We start from the raw sequence: 22270 nt of genomic DNA on the forward strand, positions 1-22270 counted from the left end.
TATTACAGTATACTGGATGATTCATATTCACCCAGCTCAACGTAACAGTGACGGGTTTAGGTTTAGGTAACTACAAATGTTCCCCATCATGAGGTTGCTACAACCTAAAGCTTAGGAATGAAAGTTTACAACGTAGGTCGAGAGGATCTTGAGTAATCAAGGTGACAGAAAGTGACACACTATTGCCTGCATCTACCTGACATAGGTTGTAATCATTAGTCTAGCAGTTTCAAGCGAGAGTTTCTATTGGACAAATTCAGGTACGTTTATCCTTTGCTTCCATTTAATAAAATGTTCTTTTTTTTTTAAAGAATTGGCGGAATGAATACACCCCTGATCACACGCAAACACAGTTCACTGTCATAGCAGCCACATACAAACTGCATGGTCCCTTTTATTGTTTTATAATTCCTTCTCCCATCATCCTCCACTCACATTTCCCCTTCGCTTGTGTGGACTTCACTGCACAACACATCAGCTCTCTGTGACCAGGCGAGAAAAAAAAAAAAAAAAAAACACTTTTCCAAGCCAAACCTTCATACCGTAACCGCTAACCGCTACACACAGCCTACATCATTGTCACCATTATTAGCTAACGTCATAGTGAAAATAGCTACTGGAACCAACGCGTTAGAAAACCCGCTACGATCATGCAGTACAGTGTACAGTCAGCAAACAGTTTAGCAGTTACACGTGCAGGACCCGGTGGCAATACATTAATAAAACCAAAAGCTTACCTTGACTTAGAAGAGTTCCAGTGTTGGATAGCCATAGTCAGCTAGCTAACATAGCATCCCTCTGTTATAGCCAGTTAGCTAACATAGCATCCCTCTGTTATAGCCAGCTAGCTAACATAGCATCCCTCTGTTATAGCCAGCTAGCTAACATAGCATCCCTCTGTTATAGCCAGCTAGCTAACATAGCATCCCTCTGTTATAGTCAGCTAGCTAACATAGCATCCCTCTGTTATAGCCAGCTAGCTAACATAGCATCCCTCTGTTATAACCAGTTAGCTAACATAGCATCCCTCTGTTATAGCCAGCTAGCTAACATAGCATCCCTCTGTTATAGCCAGCTAGCTAACATAGCATCCCTCTCTGTTGGATAGCCATAGCCAGCTAGCTAACATAGCATCCCTCTCTGTTGGATAGCCATAGCCAGCTAGCTAACATAGCATCCCTCTGTTATAGCCAGCTAGCTAACATAGCATCCCTCTGTTATAGCCAGCTAGCTAACATAGCATCCCTCTCTGTTGGATAGCCATAGCCAGCTAGCTAACGTAGCATCTCTCTCTCTGTTTGAGCCGGGTGTTTGAGCAGGCTAAATTAGCTAGCTGCATTTGCTAGCTAAGTACGTGAATTTGAAAAAAAAAAAAATACAACAACTATCGTTCAAAAGTTTGGGGTCGTTTATAAATGTCTTTGTTTTTGAAAGAAAAGCACATTGTTTTGTCCGTTAAAATAACCTCAAAATGATCAGAAATCCAGTGTAGACATTGTTAATGTTGTAAATGACTATTGTAGCTGGAAACGACTGATTTTTTTTAATGGAATATTTAGACAGGCGTACAGAGGCCCATTATCAGCAACCATCACTCCTGTGTTCCAATGGCACGTTGTGTTAGCTAATCCAAGTGTATCGTTTTAAAAGGCTAATTGATCATTAGAAAGCCCTTTTGAAATGATGTTAGCAAAGCTGAAAACTGTTGTCCTGATTGAAGAAGCAGTAAAACTGGCCTTCTTTAGACTAGTTGAGTACTTGGAGCCTCAGCATTTGTGGGTTTGATCATAGGCTCAAAATGGCCAGAAACAAATAACTTTCTTCTAAAACTCATCAGTCTATTCTTGTTCTGAGAAATGAAGGCTAGCAATTGCGAGAAATTGCCAAGAAACTGAAGATCTCGTACAACGCTGTGTACTACTCCATTCACAGAACAGCACAAACTAGTTTTAGAAACAGACACCTCACAAGTCCTCAGCTGGCAGCTTGATTAATAAATAGTGCCTGCAAAACACCAGTCTCAATGTCAACAGTGAAGAGGTGTCTCTGGGATGAAGACCTTTTAGGCAGAGTACCTCTGTCCAGTGTCTGTGTTCTTTTGCCTATCTTAATCTTTTCTTTTTGTTGGCCAGTCTGAGATGTGGCTTTTTCTTTGGCCAGCATCCCGGAGTCGCCACTTCATTTTTATGAAATTCACTGAGGAGGATGCTCCTCCCCAACCTACATTTTTAGTTCAATTGTATTAAGTTGTTTCCTTTTTTAGCTATATTATTAACTAGCTAACTAGCCAGCTGCATATTACTGATTAGCTAGCTAGCTGACCGGAAGCTGCATATCATTACTAGCTAGCCAGCTGCACATTATTGGTTAACTAGCTAGCTGCATACTAGCTAGCCAGCTAACCTGCAGTGGCACAACGTTACTAGCTAGCCAGCTGTATATCTTTGGCTAGTTAGCCAGCTGACTGGAAGCTGCATAATATTGCTAGCTAGCCAGCTCCACATTATTGGTTTGCTAGGTAGCTGACCAGAAGCTGCATAACGTTACTAGCTAGCTGACCAGAAGCTGCATAACATTACTAGGTAGCTGACCAGAAGCTGCATAACGTTACTAGATAGCTGACCAGAAGCTGCATAACGTTACTAGATAGCTGACCAGAAGCTGCATAACGTTACTAGATAGCTGACCGAAACCTGCATAACGTTACTAGTTAGCTGACCGGCAGCTGCATAGCGTTACCAGCTAGCTGACCAGAAGCTGCATAACGTTACTAGCTAGCTGACCAGAAGCTACATAACATTACTAGCTAAGTAGCTGACCAGAAGCTGCATAACATTACTAGCTAGCTGACCAGAAGCTGCATAACGTTACTAGCTAGCTGACCAGAAGCTACATAACATTACTAGCTAGGTAGCTGACCAGAAGCTACATAACATTACTAGCTAGCTGACCAGAAGCTGCATAACATTACTAGCTAGCTGACCAGAAGTTGCATAACGTTACTAGCTAGCTTACCAGAAGCTACATAACATTACTAGCTAGGTAGCTGACCAGAAGCTACATAACATTACTAGCTAGCTGACCAGAAGCTGCATAACATTACTAGCTGTTACTGACCTGTGGAGAATAATGGTATTCTGCCTGTAGTCTGCCCTGAGGAGAATAACGGTATTCTGCCTGTAGTCTGCACTGTGGAGAATAACGGTATTCTGCCTGTAGTCTGCCCTGAGGAGAATAACGGTATTCTGCCTGTAGTCTGCCCTGAGGAGAATAACGGTATTCTGCCTGTAGTCTGCCCTGTGGAGAATAACGGTATTCTGCCTGTAGTCTGCCCTGAGGAGAATAACGGTATTCTGCCTGTAGTCTGCCCTGAGGAGAATAACGGTATTCTGCCTGTAGTCTGCCCTGTGGAGAATAACGGTATTCTGCCTGTAGTCTGCCCTGTGGAGAATAACGGTATTCTGCCTGTAGTCTGCCCTGTGGAGAATAACGGTATTCTGCCTGTAGTCTTCCCTGTGGAGAATAACGGTATTCTGCCTGTAGTCTGCCCTGTGGAGAATAACGGTATTCTGCCTGTAGTCTGCCCTGAGGAGAATAACGGTATTCTGCCTGTAGTCTGCCCTGTGGAGAATAACGGTATTCTGCCTGTAGTCTGCCCTGAGGAGAATAATGGTATTCTGCCTGTAGTCTGCCCTGAGGAGAATAACGGTATTCTGCCTGTAGTCTGCCCTGTGGAGAATAATGGTATTCTGCCTGTAGTCTGCCCTGTGGAGAATAATGGTATTCTGCCTGTAGTCTGCCCTGTGGAGAATAATGGTATTCTGCCTGTAGTCTGCACTGTGGAGAATAACGGTATTCTGCCTGTAGTCTGCCCTGTGGAGAATAACGGTATTCTGCCTGTAGTCTGCCCTGTGGAGAATAACGGTATTCTGCCTGTAGTCTGCACTGTGGAGAATAACGGTATTCTGCCTGTAGTCTGCCCTGAGGAGAATAACGGTATTCTGCCTGTAGTCTGCACTGAGGAGAATAACGGTATTCTGCCTGTAGTCTGCCCTGAGGAGAATAACGGTATTCTGCCTGTAGTCTGCCCTGAGGAGAATAACGGTATTCTGCCTGTAGTCTGCCCTGAGGAGAATAACGGTATTCTGCCTGTAGTCTGCCCTGAGGAGAATAACGGTATTCTGCCTGTAGTCTGCCCTGTGGAGAATAACGGTATTCTGCCTGTAGTCTGCACTGTGGAGAATAACGGTATTCTGCCTGTAGTCTGCCCTGTGGAGAATAACGGTATTCTGCCTGTAGTCTGCCCTGAGGAGAATAACGGTATTCTGCCTGTAGTCTGCCCTGAGGAGAATAACAGTATTCTGCCTGTAGTCTGCCCTGAGGAGAATAACAGTATTCTGCCTGTAGTCTGCCCTGAGGAGAATAACGGTATTCTGCCTGTAGTCTGCCCTGAGGAGAATAACGGTATTCTGCCTGTAGTCTGCCCTGAGGAGAATAACGGTATTCTGCCTGTAGTCTGCCCTGAGGAGAATAACGGTATTCTGCCTGTAGTCTGCCCTGTGGAGAATAACGGTATTCTGCCTGTAGTCTGCCCTGTGGAGAATAACGGTATTCTGCCTGTAGTCTGCACTGAGGAGAATAACGGTATTCTGCCTGTAGTCTGCCCTGAGGAGAATAACGGTATTCTGCCTGTAGTCTGCCCTGAGGAGAATAACGGTATTCTGCCTGTAGTCTGCCCTGAGGAGAATAACGGTATTCTGCCTGTAGTCTGCCCTGAGGAGAATAACGGTATTCTGCCTGTAGTCTGCCCTGAGGAGAATAACGGTATTCTGCCTGTAGTCTGCCCTGAGGAGAATAACGGTATTCTGCCTGTAGTCTGCCCTGTGGAGAATAACGGTATTCTGCCTGTAGTCTGCCCTGAGGAGAATAACGGTATTCTGCCTGTAGTCTGCCCTGAGGAGAATAACGGTATTCTGCCTGTAGTCTGCCCTGAGGAGAATAACGGTATTCTGCCTGTAGTCTGCCCTGAGGAGAATAATGGTATTCTGCCTGTAGTCTGCCCTGAGGAGAATAACGGTATTCTGCCTGTAGTCTGCCCTGAGGAGAATAACGGTATTCTGCCTGTAGTCTGCCCTGAGGAGAATAACGGTATTCTGCCTGTAGTCTGCCCTGAGGAGAATAACGGTATTCTGCCTGTAGTCTGCCCTGTGGAGAATAATGGTATTCTGCCTGTAGTCTGCACTGAGGAGAATAACAGTATTCTGCCTGTAGTCTGCACTGTGGAGAATAACGGTATTCTGCCTGTAGTCTGCCCTGAGGAGAATAACGGTATTCTGCCTGTAGTCTGCCCTGAGGAGAATAACGGTATTCTGCCTGTAGTCTGCCCTGTGGAGAATAACGGTATTCTGCCTGTAGTCTGCCCTGAGGAGAATAACGGTATTCTGCCTGTAGTCTGCCCTGAGGAGAATAACGGTATTCTGCCTGTAGTCTGCCCTGAGGAGAATAACGGTATTCTGCCTGTAGTCTGCCCTGAGGAGAATAACGGTATTCTGCCTGTAGTCTGCCCTGAGGAGAATAACGGTATTCTGCCTGTAGTCTGCCATGAGGAGAATAACGGTATTCTGCCTGTAGTCTGCCCTGTGGAGAATAACGGTATTCTGCCTGTAGTCTGCCCTGAGGAGAATAACGGTATTCTGCCTGTAGTCTGCCCTGAGGAGAATAACGGTATTCTGCCTGTAGTCTGCCCTGAGGAGAATAACGGTATTCTGCCTGTAGTCTGCCCTGAGGAGAATAATGGTATTCTGCCTGTAGTCTGCCCTGAGGAGAATAACGGTATTCTGCCTGTAGTCTGCCCTGAGGAAAATAACGGTATTCTGCCTGTAGTCTGCCCTGAGGAGAATAACGGTATTCTGCCTGTAGTCTGCCCTGAGGAGAATAACGGTATTCTGCCTGTAGTCTGCCCTGAGGAGAATAACGGTATTCTGCCTGTAGTCTGCACTGTGGAGAATAACGGTATTCTGCCTGTAGTCTGCCCTGTGGAGAATAACGGTATTCTGCCTGTAGTCTGCCCTGAGGAGAATAACGGTATTCTGCCTGTAGTCTGCCCTGAGGAGAATAACGGTATTCTGCCTGTAGTCTGCCCTGTGGAGAATAACGGTATTCTGCCTGTAGTCTGCCCTGAGGAGAATAACGGTATTCTGCCTGTAGTCTGCCCTGTGGAGAATAACGGTATTCTGCCTGTAGTCTGCCCTGAGGAGAATAACGGTATTCTGCCTGTAGTCTGCCCTGAGGAGAATAACGGTATTCTGCCTGTAGTCTGCCCTGAGGAGAATAACGGTATTCTGCCTGTAGTCTGCCCTGTGGAGAATAACGGTATTCTGCCTGTAGTCTGCCCTGAGGAGAATAACGGTATTCTGCCTGTAGTCTGCCCTGAGGAGAATAACGGTATTCTGCCTGTAGTCTGCCCTGAGGAGAATAATGGTATTCTGCCTGTAGTCTGCCCTGAGGAGAATAATGGTATTCTGCCTGTAGTCTGCCCTGAGGAGAATAACGGTATTCTGCCTGTAGTCTGCCCTGTGGAGAATAACGGTATTCTGCCTGTAGTCTGCCCTGTGGAGAATAACGGTATTCTGCCTGTAGTCTGCCCTGAGGAGAATAACGGTATTCTGCCTGTAGTCTGCACTGTGGAGAATAACGGTATTCTGCCTGTAGTCTGCCCTGAGGAGAATAACGGTATTCTGCCTGTAGTCTGCCCTGTGGAGAATAACGGTATTCTGCCTGTAGTCTGCCCTGAGGAGAATAACGGTATTCTGCCTGTAGTCTGCCCTGAGGAGAATAACGGTATTCTGCCTGTAGTCTGCCCTGAGGAGAATAACGGTATTCTGCCTGTAGTCTGCCCTGAGGAGAATAACGGTATTCTGCCTGTAGTCTGCCCTGAGGAGAATAACGGTATTCTGCCTGTAGTCTGCCCTGAGGAGAATAACGGTATTCTGCCTGTAGTCTGCCCTGAGGAGAATAACGGTATTCTGCCTGTAGTCTGCCCTGTGGAGAATAACGGTATTCTGCCTGTAGTCTGCCCTGAGGAGAATAACGGTATTCTGCCTGTAGTCTGCCCTGAGGAGAATAACGGTATTCTGCCTGTAGTCTGCCCTGAGGAGAATAACGGTATTCTGCCTGTAGTCTGCCCTGTGGAGAATAACGGTATTCTGCCTGTAGTCTGCCCTGAGGAGAATAACGGTATTCTGCCTGTAGTCTGCCCTGAGGAGAATAACGGTATTCTGCCTGTAGTCTGCCCTGAGGAGAATAACGGTATTCTGCCTGTAGTCTGCCCTGAGGAGAATAACGGTATTCTGCCTGTAGTCTGCCCTGAGGAGAATAACGGTATTCTGCCTGTAGTCTGCCCTGAGGAGAATAACGGTATTCTGCCTGTAGTCTGCCCTGTGGAGAATAACGGTATTCTGCCTGTAGTCTGCCCTGTGGAGAATAACGGTATTCTGCCTGTAGTCTGCCCTGAGGAGAATAACGGTATTCTGCCTGTAGTCTGCCCTGAGGAGAATAACGGTATTCTGCCTGTAGTCTGCCCTGTGGAGAATAACGGTATTCTGCCTGTAGTCTGCCCTGAGGAGAATAACGGTATTCTGCCTGTAGTCTGCCCTGAGGAGAATAACGGTATTCTGCCTGTAGTCTGCCCTGAGGAGAATAACGGTATTCTGCCTGTAGTCTGCCCTGTGGAGAATAACGGTATTCTGCCTGTAGTCTGCCCTGAGGAGAATAACGGTATTCTGCCTGTAGTCTGCCCTGAGGAGAATAACGGTATTCTGCCTGTAGTCTGCCCTGTGGAGAATAACGGTATTCTGCCTGTAGTCTGCCCTGAGGAGAATAACGGTATTCTGCCTGTAGTCTGCCCTGAGGAGAATAACGGTATTCTGCCTGTAGTCTGCCCTGAGGAGAATAATGGTATTCTGCCTGTAGTCTGCCCTGAGGAGAATAATGGTATTCTGCCTGTAGTCTGCCCTGAGGAGAATAACGGTATTCTGCCTGTAGTCTGCCCTGAGGAGAATAACGGTATTCTGCCTGTAGTCTGCACTGTGGAGAATAACGGTATTCTGCCTGTAGTCTGCCCTGAGGAGAATAACGGTATTCTGCCTGTAGTCTGCCCTGTGGAGAATAACGGTATTCTGCCTGTAGTCTGCCCTGAGGAGAATAACGGTATTCTGCCTGTAGTCTGCCCTGAGGAGAATAACGGTATTCTGCCTGTAGTCTGCCCTGAGGAGAATAACGGTATTCTGCCTGTAGTCTGCCCTGAGGAGAATAACGGTATTCTGCCTGTAGTCTGCCCTGAGGAGAATAACGGTATTCTGCCTGTAGTCTGCCCTGAGGAGAATAACGGTATTCTGCCTGTAGTCTGCCCTGAGGAGAATAACGGTATTCTGCCTGTAGTCTGCCCTGAGGAGAATAACGGTATTCTGCCTGTAGTCTGCCCTGAGGAGAATAACGGTATTCTGCCTGTAGTCTGCCCTGAGGAGAATAACGGTATTCTGCCTGTAGTCTGCCCTGAGGAGAATAACGGTATTCTGCCTGTAGTCTGCACTGTGGAGAATAACGGTATTCTGCCTGTAGTCTGCCCTGAGGAGAATAACGGTATTCTGCCTGTAGTCTGCCCTGAGGAGAATAACGGTATTCTGCCTGTAGTCTGCACTGTGGAGAATAACGGTATTCTGCCTGTAGTCTGCCCTGTGGAGAATAACGGTATTCTGCCTGTAGTCTGCCCTGAGGAGAATAATGGTATTCTGCCTGTAGTCTGCCCTGTGGAGAATAATGGTATTCTGCCTGTAGTCTGCCCTGAGGAGAATAATGGTATTCTGCCTGTAGTCTGCCCTGTGGAGAATAACGGTATTCTGCCTGTAGTCTGCCCTGAGGAGAATAATGGTATTCTGCCTGTAGTCTGCCCTGAGGAGAATAATGGTATTCTGCCTGTAGTCTGCCCTGAGGAGAATAATGGTATTCTGCCTGTAGTCTGCCCTGAGGAGAATAACGGTATTCTGCCTGTAGTCTGCCCTGTGGAGAATAACGGTATTCTGCCTGTAGTCTGCACTGTGGAGAATAACGGTATTCTGCCTGTAGTCTGCCCTGTGGAGAATAACGGTATTCTGCCTGTAGTCTGCCCTGAGGAGAATAACGGTATTCTGCCTGTAGTCTGCCCTGAGGAGAATAACGGTATTCTGCCTGTAGTCTGCCCTGTGGAGAATAACGGTATTCTGCCTGTAGTCTGCCCTGAGGAGAATAACGGTATTCTGCCTGTAGTCTGCCCTGTGGAGAATAACGGTATTCTGCCTGTAGTCTGCCCTGAGGAGAATAACGGTATTCTGCCTGTAGTCTGCCCTGAGGAGAATAACGGTATTCTGCCTGTAGTCTGCCCTGAGGAGAATAACGGTATTCTGCCTGTAGTCTGCCCTGTGGAGAATAACGGTATTCTGCCTGTAGTCTGCCCTGAGGAGAATAACGGTATTCTGCCTGTAGTCTGCCCTGAGGAGAATAACGGTATTCTGCCTGTAGTCTGCCCTGAGGAGAATAATGGTATTCTGCCTGTAGTCTGCCCTGAGGAGAATAATGGTATTCTGCCTGTAGTCTGCCCTGAGGAGAATAACGGTATTCTGCCTGTAGTCTGCCCTGTGGAGAATAACGGTATTCTGCCTGTAGTCTGCCCTGTGGAGAATAACGGTATTCTGCCTGTAGTCTGCCCTGAGGAGAATAACGGTATTCTGCCTGTAGTCTGCACTGTGGAGAATAACGGTATTCTGCCTGTAGTCTGCCCTGAGGAGAATAACGGTATTCTGCCTGTAGTCTGCCCTGTGGAGAATAACGGTATTCTGCCTGTAGTCTGCCCTGAGGAGAATAACGGTATTCTGCCTGTAGTCTGCCCTGAGGAGAATAACGGTATTCTGCCTGTAGTCTGCCCTGAGGAGAATAACGGTATTCTGCCTGTAGTCTGCCCTGAGGAGAATAACGGTATTCTGCCTGTAGTCTGCCCTGAGGAGAATAACGGTATTCTGCCTGTAGTCTGCCCTGAGGAGAATAACGGTATTCTGCCTGTAGTCTGCCCTGAGGAGAATAACGGTATTCTGCCTGTAGTCTGCCCTGTGGAGAATAACGGTATTCTGCCTGTAGTCTGCCCTGAGGAGAATAACGGTATTCTGCCTGTAGTCTGCCCTGAGGAGAATAACGGTATTCTGCCTGTAGTCTGCCCTGAGGAGAATAACGGTATTCTGCCTGTAGTCTGCCCTGTGGAGAATAACGGTATTCTGCCTGTAGTCTGCCCTGAGGAGAATAACGGTATTCTGCCTGTAGTCTGCCCTGAGGAGAATAACGGTATTCTGCCTGTAGTCTGCCCTGAGGAGAATAACGGTATTCTGCCTGTAGTCTGCCCTGAGGAGAATAACGGTATTCTGCCTGTAGTCTGCCCTGAGGAGAATAACGGTATTCTGCCTGTAGTCTGCCCTGAGGAGAATAACGGTATTCTGCCTGTAGTCTGCCCTGTGGAGAATAACGGTATTCTGCCTGTAGTCTGCCCTGTGGAGAATAACGGTATTCTGCCTGTAGTCTGCCCTGAGGAGAATAACGGTATTCTGCCTGTAGTCTGCCCTGAGGAGAATAACGGTATTCTGCCTGTAGTCTGCCCTGTGGAGAATAACGGTATTCTGCCTGTAGTCTGCCCTGAGGAGAATAACGGTATTCTGCCTGTAGTCTGCCCTGAGGAGAATAACGGTATTCTGCCTGTAGTCTGCCCTGAGGAGAATAACGGTATTCTGCCTGTAGTCTGCCCTGTGGAGAATAACGGTATTCTGCCTGTAGTCTGCACTGTGGAGAATAACGGTATTCTGCCTGTAGTCTGCCCTGAGGAGAATAACGGTATTCTGCCTGTAGTCTGCCCTGAGGAGAATAACGGTATTCTGCCTGTAGTCTGCACTGTGGAGAATAACGGTATTCTGCCTGTAGTCTGCCCTGAGGAGAATAACGGTATTCTGCCTGTAGTCTGCCCTGAGGAGAATAACGGTATTCTGCCTGTAGTCTGCACTGTGGAGAATAACGGTATTCTGCCTGTAGTCTGCCCTGTGGAGAATAACGGTATTCTGCCTGTAGTCTGCCCTGAGGAGAATAACGGTATTCTGCCTGTAGTCTGCCCTGAGGAGAATAACGGTATTCTGCCTGTAGTCTGCCCTGAGGAGAATAACGGTATTCTGCCTGTAGTCTGCCCTGAGGAGAATAACGGTATTCTGCCTGTAGTCTGCCCTGTGGAGAATAACGGTATTCTGCCTGTAGTCTGCCCTGAGGAGAATAACGGTATTCTGCCTGTAGTCTGCCCTGAGGAGAATAACGGTATTCTGCCTGTAGTCTGCCCTGAGGAGAATAACGGTATTCTGCCTGTAGTCTGCCCTGAGGAGAATAACGGTATTCTGCCTGTAGTCTGCCCTGTGGAGAATAACGGTATTCTGCCTGTAGTCTGCCCTGAGGAGAATAACGGTATTCTGCCTGTAGTCTGCCCTGAGGAGAATAACGGTATTCTGCCTGTAGTCTGCCCTGAGGAGAATAACGGTATTCTGCCTGTAGTCTGCCCTGTGGAGAATAACGGTATTCTGCCTGTAGTCTGCACTGTGGAGAATAACGGTATTCTGCCTGTAGTCTGCCCTGAGGAGAATAACGGTATTCTGCCTGTAGTCTGCCCTGAGGAGAATAACGGTATTCTGCCTGTAGTCTGCACTGTGGAGAATAACGGTATTCTGCCTGTAGTCTGCCCTGAGGAGAATAACGGTATTCTGCCTGTAGTCTGCCCTGAGGAGAATAACGGTATTCTGCCTGTAGTCTGCACTGTGGAGAATAACGGTATTCTGCCTGTAGTCTGCCCTGTGGAGAATAACGGTATTCTGCCTGTAGTCTGCCCTGAGGAGAATAACGGTATTCTGCCTGTAGTCTGCCCTGAGGAGAATAACGGTATTCTGCCTGTAGTCTGCCCTGAGGAGAATAACGGTATTCTGCCTGTAGTCTGCCCTGAGGAGAATAACGGTATTCTGCCTGTAGTCTGCCCTGTGGAGAATAACGGTATTCTGCCTGTAGTCTGCCCTGAGGAGAATAACGGTATTCTGCCTGTAGTCTGCCCTGAGGAGAATAACGGTATTCTGCCTGTAGTCTGCCCTGAGGAGAATAACGGTATTCTGCCTGTAGTCTGCCCTGAGGAGAATAACGGTATTCTGCCTGTAGTCTGCCCTGAGGAGAATAACGGTATTCTGCCTGTAGTCTGCCCTGAGGAGAATAACGGTATTCTGCCTGTAGTCTGCCCTGAGGAGAATAACGGTATTCTGCCTGTAGTCTGCCCTGTGGAGAATAACGGTATTCTGCCTGTAGTCTGCCCTGTGGAGAATAACGGTATTCTGCCTGTAGTCTGCCCTGAGGAGAATAACGGTATTCTGCCTGTAGTCTGCCCTGTGGAGAATAACGGTATTCTGCCTGTAGTCTGCCCTGTGGAGAATAACGGTATTCTGCCTGTAGTCTGCCCTGAGGAGAATAACGGTATTCTGCCTGTAGTCTGCCCTGAGGAGAATAACGGTATTCTGCCTGTAGTCTGCCCTGAGGAGAATAACGGTATTCTGCCTGTAGTCTGCCCTGAGGAGAATAACGGTATTCTGCCTGTAGTCTGCCCTGAGGAGAATAACGGTATTCTGCCTGTAGTCTGCCCTGAGGAGAATAACGGTATTCTGCCTGTAGTCTGCCCTGTGGAGAATAACGGTATTCTGCCTGTAGTCTGCCCTGTGGAGAATAACGGTATTCTGCCTGTAGTCTGCCCTGAGGAGAATAACGGTATTCTGCCTGTAGTCTGCCCTGAGGAGAATAACGGTATTCTGCCTGTAGTCTGCCCTGAGGAGAATAACGGTATTCTGCCTGTAGTCTGCCCTGAGGAGAATAACGGTATTCTGCCTGTAGTCTGCCCTGAGGAGAATAACGGTATTCTGCCTGTAGTCTGCCCTGTGGAGAATAACGGTATTCTGCCTGTAGTCTGCCCTGAGGAGAATAACGGTATTCTGCCTGTAGTCTGCCCTGAGGAGAATAACGGTATTCTGCCTGTAGTCTGCCCTGTGGAGAATAACGGTATTCTGCCTGTAGTCTGCCCTGAGGAGAATAACGGTATTCTGCCTGTAGTCTGCCCTGTGGAGAATAACGGTATTCTGCCTGTAGTCTGCCCTGAGGAGAATAACGGTATTCTGCCTGTAGTCTGCCCTGAGGAGAATAACGGTATTCTGCCTGTAGTCTGCCCTGAGGAGAATAACGGTATTCTGCCTGTAGTCTGCCCTGAGGAGAATAACGGTATTCTGCCTGTAGTCTGCCCTGAGGAGAATAACGGTATTCTGCCTGTAGTCTGCCCTGAGGAGAATAACGGTATTCTGCCTGTAGTCTGCCCTGAGGAGAATAACGGTATTCTGCCTGTAGTCTGCCCTGAGGAGAATAACGGTATTCTGCCTGTAGTCTGCCCTGAGGAGAATAACGGTATTCTGCCTGTAGTCTGCCCTGAGGAGAATAACGGTATTCTGCCTGTAGTCTGCCCTGAGGAGAATAATGGTATTCTGCCTGTAGTCTGCCCTGAGGAGAATAACGGTATTCTGCCTGTAGTCTGCCCTGAGGAGAATAACGGTATTCTGCCTGTAGTCTGCCCTGAGGAGAATAACGGTATTCTGCCTGTAGTCTGCCCTGAGGAGAATAACGGTATTCTGCCTGTAGTCTGCCCTGAGGAGAATAACGGTATTCTGCCTGTAGTCTGCCCTGTGGAGAATAACGGTATTCTGCCTGTAGTCTGCCCTGAGGAGAATAACGGTATTCTGCCTGTAGTCTGCCCTGAGGAGAATAACGGTGATCAGACCCCTTGACTTTTCCCACATTTTGTTACGTTATAGCCTTATCCCAAAATTGATTAAATTATTTTTTTCCCCTCATCAATCTACACACAATATCCTATAATGACAAAGCAAAAACATTAACAAAAATATATATATTTTTGCACATATATAAAAAAGAAACAACTGAAATATTACATTTACGTAAGTACTCAGATCCTTTACTCAGTACTTTGTTGAAGCACCTTTGGCAGCGATTACAGCATTGAGTCTTCTTGGGTATGACGCTATAAACTTGGCACACTTATATTTGGGGAGTTTCTCCCATTCTTCTCTGCAGATCCTCTCAAACTCTGTCAGGTTGGATGGGAAGAGTTGCTGCACAGCTATTTTGGCTAGGCCACTTATTAATGGACATTCAAAGAATTTTCCGGAAGCCACTCCTGCATTGTCTTGGCTGTGTGTTTCGGGTAATTGTGCTGTTGGAAGGTGAACCTTTGCCCCAGTCTGAGGTCCTGAGAGCTCTGTAGCAGGTTTTCATTAAGGATCTCTCTGTACTTTGCTCCGTTCATTTTCCCCTCGATCCTGACTAGTCTCCCAGTTCTTGCCGCTGAAAAACATCCCCCCCACGCATCATGCTGCCACCACCATGCTTCACCTTAGGGATGGTGCCAGGTTTCCTCCAGATGTTCAATATTGGTTGTCCTTCTGGAAGGTTCTCCCATCTCCACAGAGGAACACTAGAGCTCTGTCAGAGTGACCATCGGGTTCTTGGTCACCTCCCTGACAATGGCCCGTTTCCCCCGATTGCTCAGTTTTGCCAGAGGCCAGCTCTTGGAAGAGTCTTGGTAGTTCCAAACTTCTTCCATTTAAGAATGATGGAGGCCACTGTGTTCTTCGAGACCTTCAATGCTTCATAAATGTTGTGGTACCTTTCCCCAGATCTGTACCTCGACACAATCCTGTCTCGGAGCTCTATGGACAATTCCTTCGACCTCATGGCTTGGTTTTTGATCTGACAGGTGTGTGCCTTTCTAAATCCTGTCCAATCAATCGAATTTACCACTCCAATCAAGTTGATCAATGGAAACAGGTTCCACCTGCACATATTTACACGTTTCATAGCAAAGGGTCTGAATACTTATGCAAATAAAGTATTTCTGTTTTTTTAATTTTTTAAAATAAATTCACAAAAAATCTCCGGAAAACCTGTTTTTTCACTTTGTCACTATAGGATATTGTGTTTAGATTGCTGAGTACATTTTTTAATATAATCCATTTTAGAATAAGGAACATAACAAAATGGCACTTTTGTTCAGGCAATTTTTTTTTTTTTTTTTTTTTGGGGGGTACTTTTGGCATCAACCCCTCCAAATGTCTGAGCACAACAATCTACAGGTGACATAAAAGTGACATACAGGTAACTTTATTCTATTTTCAGACCAAGCTGTCCTCTGATTGGTTGTGTATGTCAGGCTTACCTGTCCTCTGATTGGTTGTGTCATCTGTCTGTCTGTCAGGCCAAGCTGGGCTCTGGTAGGCTAATGGGACCGAAGGGCGTGTCAGTGGATCAGAACGGTCATGTGATCGTCGTTGACAACAAGGCATGCACCGTCTTCATCTTCCAGCCAACCGGCAAGCTCGTTTCTAAATTCGGTAGCCGCGGCAACGGAGACAAACAGTTTGCAGGTGTGTTGATGATGATGCTGAGGGTCATGATGGTGATGATGATGGGAATGATAATGATGGTGATGATCATGATCCATCTCTCCACCTCCTCTCCTCCTCTCTCCACTTCCTCTTCATCTCTCCTTCTCTCTCCACCTCTCTCCACCTCCTCTTCATTTGTCCTCTCCTCTCTCCACTTACTCCTTTCCTTCTCTCTCCACCTCCTTGCCTCCTCTCTCCTCTCTTCCTCGCTCCACCTCGTTTCCTTCTCTCTCCACCTCCTTGCCTCCTCTCTCCTCTCTTCCGACCAGGTCCTCATTTTGCAGCCGTCAACAACAACAATGAGATCATAGTGACAGACTTTCACAACCACTCAGTCAAGGTAAGCAACTAACTTATCAGGACACTTCCACCCAATATTTACTAGGTCTGGTGGATCAACTAAACATTACCTTTGTTAATTAAACCAACAGAATGAATGGGAAAAAGTCCTGGTTCAATTAAAACAGTCCCCATGTTCCTCCCTCCCATCAGGTGTTCACCCCAGAGGGAGAGCTACTGTTAAAGTTTGGATCTAACGGAGAGGGAAACGGTCAGTTTAATGCTCCTACGGGCGTGGCTGTTGACGTGAACGGGAACATCATTGTAGCCGACTGGGGCAACAGCCGCATACAGGTATAGATATATATATATATAGATATATAGATATGTAGATATACAGAACCAGTCAAAAGTTTGGACACACCCACTCATTCAAGGGTTTTTCTTTTTACTATTTTCTACATTGTATAATAATAGTGAAGACATCAAAACTATGAAAAAACACATACGGAATCATGTAGTAACCAAAAAAGTGTTAAACAAATCAGTATATTGTTTAGATTCTTCAAAGTAGCCACCCTTTGCCTTGATGACAGCTTTGCAAACTCTTTGCATTCTCTCAACCAGCTTCATGAGGTAAACACCTGGAAAGCATTTAAATTAACAGGTGTGCCTTTGCTGCAAAGAAACCACTACTAAAGGACACCAATAAGAAGAAGAGACTTGATTGGGCCAAGAAACACGAGCAATGGACATTAGACCGGTGGAAATCTGTCCTTTGGTCTGATGAGTCCAAATTTGAGATTTTTGATTCCAAACCCGCTGTGTGATATACAGGAGACATACAGGAGACATACAGGAGACATACAGGTGACATACAGGTGACATACAGGTGACATACAGGCGACATATAAGCAGGCAAGCAATTTACATAAGTATCCTCCCCCTCTCCTCTCCAGGTGTTAATTTACATAAGTATCCTCCCCCTCTCCTCTCCAGGTGTTAATTTACATAAGTATCCTCCCCTTCTCCTCTCCAAGTGTTAATTTACATAAGTATCCTCCCCCTCTCCTCTCCAGGTGTTTGACGGTAGTGGCTCCTTCCTGTCGTATATCAACACATCAGCTGACCCTCTCTACGGACCTCAGGGTCTGGCTCTCACCTCTGATGGACACGTGGTGGTGGCCGACTCTGGGAACCACTGTTTCAAGGTCTACAGATACCTACAGTAATAGAGGGAGTGAGAAGAGAGATGGAGAGATGGATGGACAGACCCACTGTTTCAAGGTCTACAGATACCTACAGTAATAGAGGGAGTGAGAAGAGAGATGGAGAGATGGATGGACAGAACCACTGTTTCAAGGTCTACAGATACCTACAGTAATAGAGGGAGGGAGGTATGGGATAATGGATGGAGGGAGAAGAGATATGGAGAGATGGATGGACAGAATCACCGTTTCAAGGTCTACCACTTCCTGGTGTGAATTTAAATGACGACCAATCAAATCTGCTCCTCTCTTTGCACTGACGACACGTCACTCATCTGCCTTACTATTGGCCAGAGCTGCACAGTGAGAGCATTGGTCCTGAGACCTAGCTCTCGGCTTGCCAAAATGATGTCACAGCTCCCCATCCCACCGTGGAAACCTGTTAATCTGACTCAATATCAAACTAATCTCAACCTGTTAATCTGACTCAATATCAAACTAATCTCAACCTGTAAATCTGACTCAATATCAAACTAATCTCAACCTGTTAATCTGACTCAATATCAAACTAATCTCAACCTGTTTATCTGTTCTTAAACCTATGGAGTCTACAGAACAATATATAATTTGTACGTATATGTTCTAGAGAACGATACAAATTGTTCATATGGGTTCTAGAGAACAATACTGATAAATGTATGTTCTATAGAATAATAATATTTATGGTTCGTTCGAGGATCATTGTGTGCAAAATCAATAAGGAATGCTCAGTAATGTTCAAGAACGTGGCTATGGTTATTCTAAAACTCCACAGATATATTAATAAATCAATCTATTCATTCATTATTGATGATTGGTTGATTTGATTGATTGAGCTAAAAGGCAACTTGCGACTTTACACTTGGATGAGGTATTTATTCAAACAGTACAATTTTTCAGAAGAAAATAAAATACTGGGTGCTTTCCAAATTGCTTCCCTATGTAGTGCACTACGTAGGGAACAAAGTGCTATTTGGGAGACGGACACAGTTGAAAGATAACATGGAAGAGTATATATATTTGGGACTTATCCTTATTATTAATACCGATCAATAACCATTTGCAAACTAACTCTCATCAATGCTGTTTCTCACCCCCTCATTAGAAAAAAAAAATATATATATACAATTTTAGAAGTAGGGCTCAGCACGATTTAAATTCAAAGGTCCTTTCTGATTGAACCGTGAATGCAGTCTCCAGGAACGCGGGAACATTGCTTTTAAATTTCTATTACGCTATAGCGTAGATCTTCATGAATTGAGCCCTTAATATTTGATTAATAATTTTCTTGTTAAGGATTCCAAATGAGTTTCTTTATGATTAAGTTTGCTGTTGCTTGTCAGTACAGTAATATATCACTCATAACGGAATACCAGAGTATTCTAGAACAATTCCAGTGTTTTCTAGAAGAAAAAAAACATTGTATTCTAGCATGCTTTTTGTTTTTAGTCACTGTATCAATAGATCTCAACGGAACTACACCGAAACAATGGAATTGCCATGGAAACGGCCATGGGGGAAAGATCCTGAATCTCTTCATTGCCCCCCCAGCAAAATTAGCCTACATTTAGGCTATTGTTAACATTTGTATTTCACGGTATGTTGAGGTAAAAATCAGAGTATAATGCTTGTATGGATGTCAACCCCAACACGTCATCATTACCAATCAACCGCATTACAGTTAAAAAAAACTTCCACCACCAATTTCTGTATGCTAACGATGCTAACCAGCTTATACGAACGGGAGTTCACATTTAGCAGTCATTTCTTAAATCTAAAAAAGGGACAACTTCCATTTATCATGCAGCGAAAACAGACAAATATATCCAATTTGGACTTCAGTAACCACATTGTGGGCCTCTTACAATACATAAATCATGATGGATTTGACAAATATCCTCTCGGTTACATCAGAATTTGTTGAATGTGCGCCAATCTGGTCAACGGAACGTCTGTGTTCCATTGACTCCTTTACCGCATCTATCTGTTAGGATCAAACAGTGTTCTGTTAGAATCATATTCAGAGTTCCAAAATTCTGCTAAGTTCCCTAAAAATTCAATGCAGGTTTCTCAGAAATCCTGGTTGTAAGATTCCCGGAATCAGGAAGGAATATGCAGGAAATCCTAGAATTTTATAACTTGGATTTTTGGAAAGTCTGCATGGAAATATGGGAAAATGAAAAGCACTTTTCAAACCTGTATCCATACCATGGGGTAGCCTAGTGGCTAGAGCATTGGACTAGTAATCGAAAGGTTGCAAAATCGAATCTCTGCGCTGACAAGGTAAAAAATCTGTCGTTCTGCCCCTGAACAGGCAGTTAACCCCACTGTTCCTAGGCCGTCATTGAAAATAAGAATTGTTTCTTAACTGACTTGCCTCGTTAAATAATGGTGAATAAATATACAATACTGTAACATCTGTAGGCTAATGGGAAGGATTGGATGAGGAATCAGGGGGTTGTGTGCCAAATGGATACCTGTTTCCCAGAGCCCTGTGGACCTTGGTCGAAGTTAGGCACGAAAGGGTGCTAAGTAGAATACTGACTATCAAACAAATGTCTACCCTACATTTCCAACACTTATAGGAAGTGACCCCAACAATACTGAAGAACATTTCGGTTCACATTCTGAATGTATTTATGTTATTATTCATTATTTGGGGTTATTTATTCCTGGACATATCATGCTACTATGGGCTGACCCTGTAAAACAACACCTATCATACTACTGACCCTGTAGAACAACACCTATCATACTACTATGACTGGCCCTGTACAACAACACCTATCATACTACTATGACTGACCCTGTAAAACAACACCTATCATACTACTGACCCTGTAAAACAACACCTATCATACTACTATGGCTGACCCTGTAAAACACCACCTATCATACTACTATGACTGACCCTGTACAACAACACTTATCATACTACTATGACTGACCCTGTAAAACAACACCTATCATACTACTATGACTGACCCTGTAAAACAACACCTATCATACTACTATGACTGACCCTGTACAACAACACCTATCATACTACTGACCCTGTAAAACAACACCTATCATACTACTATGGCTGACCCTGTAAAACAACAGCTATCACACTACTATGACTGACCCTGTAAAACAACACCTATCATACTACTGACCCTGTAAAACAACACCTATCATGCTTCTATAATACTACTATGGTGTATGTAACAATAAAACATCATTTAAAAATAATAATTTTGGGGTGTTTATAATGCTATTTATTTATGTATTATGGAATAATGTATGTATATATGTTTTTATGTTTTCATGTAAATCATCTGAATACTACCATGGTACCCATTGTACATGTTGTTTTCATGTAAATCATCTGAATACCACTATAGTACCCGTTGTACATGTTGTTTTCATGTAAATCATCTGAATACCACTATAGTACCCGTTGTACATGTTGTTTTCATGTAAATCATCTGAATACTACTCTAGTACCCGTTGTACATGTTGATTTCATGTAAATCATCTGAATACTACTATAGTACCCATTGTACATGTTGATTTCATGTAAATCATCTGAATACTATTATGTTACCCATCGTACATGTTGTTTTCATGTAAATCATCTGAATAACACTATAGAATTCAGTGTACATGTTGTGTTCTTGTAAATCATCTGAATACTACTCTAATACCCAAGAATTGCCTGCTACAGTGAGATTTCGTTGAACTGTTGTGTCGATAAAAACAACTGGACGTAATAACTTTACCCCCCCCCCCCCCCCCAACAAAACCAAAATGTACCTAGAGTGTAGAATAAACAAATTGTCCGCGCCAAGGTATCACCATGGTCTGCACCAAGGTATCATCATGGTCTGCACCAAGGTATCATCATGGTCTGCGCCAAGGTATCATCATGGTCTGCGCCAAGGTATCATCATGGTCTGCGCCAAGGTATCACCATGGTCTGCACCAAGGTATCACCATGGTCTGCACCAAGGTATCATCATGGTCTGCACCAAGGTATCATCATGGTCTGCGCCAAGGTATCACCATGGTCTGCACCAAGGTATCACCATGGTCTGCACCAAGGTATCATCATGGTCTGCACCAAGGTATCACCATGGTCTGCGCCAAGGTATCATCATGGTCTGCACCAAGGTATCACCATGGTCTGCACCAAGGTATCACCATGGTCTGCACCAAGGTATCATCATGGTCTGCACCAAGGTATCACCATGGTCTGCACCAAGGTATCACCATGGTCTGCACCAAGGTATCATCATGGTCTGCGCCAAGGTATCACCATGGTCTGCGCCAAGGTATCATCATGGTCTGCACCAAGGTATCACCATGTTCCGTGCGAAGGTATCATCATGGTCTGCACCAAGGTATCATCATGGTCTGCACCAAGGTATCACCATGGTCTGCACCAAGGTATCATCATGGTCCGTGCCATGGTGGAACTGCATTGTATGTCTGAAATAATTGGATGGTGAATCCTGCATCGAGCCTACCAGAAGAGCTAGGTGAAGCAATTCCGGCATTCTTGAAAGTCACGATAGTAATTTTAATGCAATTTTTTTTTTTATAGTTGATTATTTAAAAAATGGCATGCAATGGGCATAATAAACGTCAAAATAAATCACTTTGCTTATATAATTAAAGGATTGAAGATTTATAGTTATGTGATAACATCACGTACCCCAACAAACAATGATTAATCAGACTCATTTTCCACAACAATTTTAACCCTTTTTTGTTCCATTCTTGGATTTCACTGTTCTCCACTCATCTTTCTCGCTAACTGTACTCAACCTGCTTTCAACTTCAAATGACACTTTTGCTTCCGCCATCTCCACCAACTTTCTCACAAAACTCGAGAGTGAGGGGTCTGACTGGATGGGTCCTTAAAAAGGAGAAGAGGGAGAGGTAGAACTCAATCTCAGCCAAAGGGAGAGGTAGAACTCAATCTCAGCCAAAGGGAGAGGTAGAACTCAACTCACAGGCAGGACTTCAGAAAGTGAGATTTCAACATCTGTTTATCTAATTCTGTATGTGAATGTATCCCATATAGCCCTCTATTTTCTATGAAGTGCACTACTTTTGACCAGAGCCCATAGTGAATATGTTGCCCTGGACACATGTAGTGCACTTGTT

The 22270-nt window shown here is 45.2% G+C and overlaps 2 protein-coding genes across 3 annotated transcripts in view; one reads left to right on the forward strand and one right to left on the reverse strand.

Moving 5' to 3' along the window:
* LOC139415788 (tripartite motif-containing protein 2-like) overlaps window positions 1–18435 on the forward strand; it is a 36383-nt gene extending 17948 nt beyond the window's left edge. The window contains exons 11-14 of the mRNA XM_071163877.1: window positions 15401–15569; window positions 15860–15930; window positions 16083–16223; window positions 16949–18435. Coding sequence (XP_071019978.1) covers window positions 15401–15569; window positions 15860–15930; window positions 16083–16223; window positions 16949–17101 — 534 coding nt within the window. The 3' untranslated portion in view covers window positions 17102–18435. The remainder of the gene's footprint in view (window positions 1–15400; window positions 15570–15859; window positions 15931–16082; window positions 16224–16948) is intronic.
* LOC139415792 (galactose-specific lectin nattectin-like) overlaps window positions 1–22270 on the reverse strand; it is a 1187935-nt gene that overhangs the window by 1142799 nt on the left and 22866 nt on the right. The window lies entirely within an intron of this gene.

The sequence above is a fragment of the Oncorhynchus clarkii genome, chromosome 9, assembly GCF_045791955.1.
Source record: "Oncorhynchus clarkii lewisi isolate Uvic-CL-2024 chromosome 9, UVic_Ocla_1.0, whole genome shotgun sequence".
NCBI classification, from domain to species: Eukaryota; Metazoa; Chordata; class Actinopteri; order Salmoniformes; family Salmonidae; genus Oncorhynchus; species Oncorhynchus clarkii.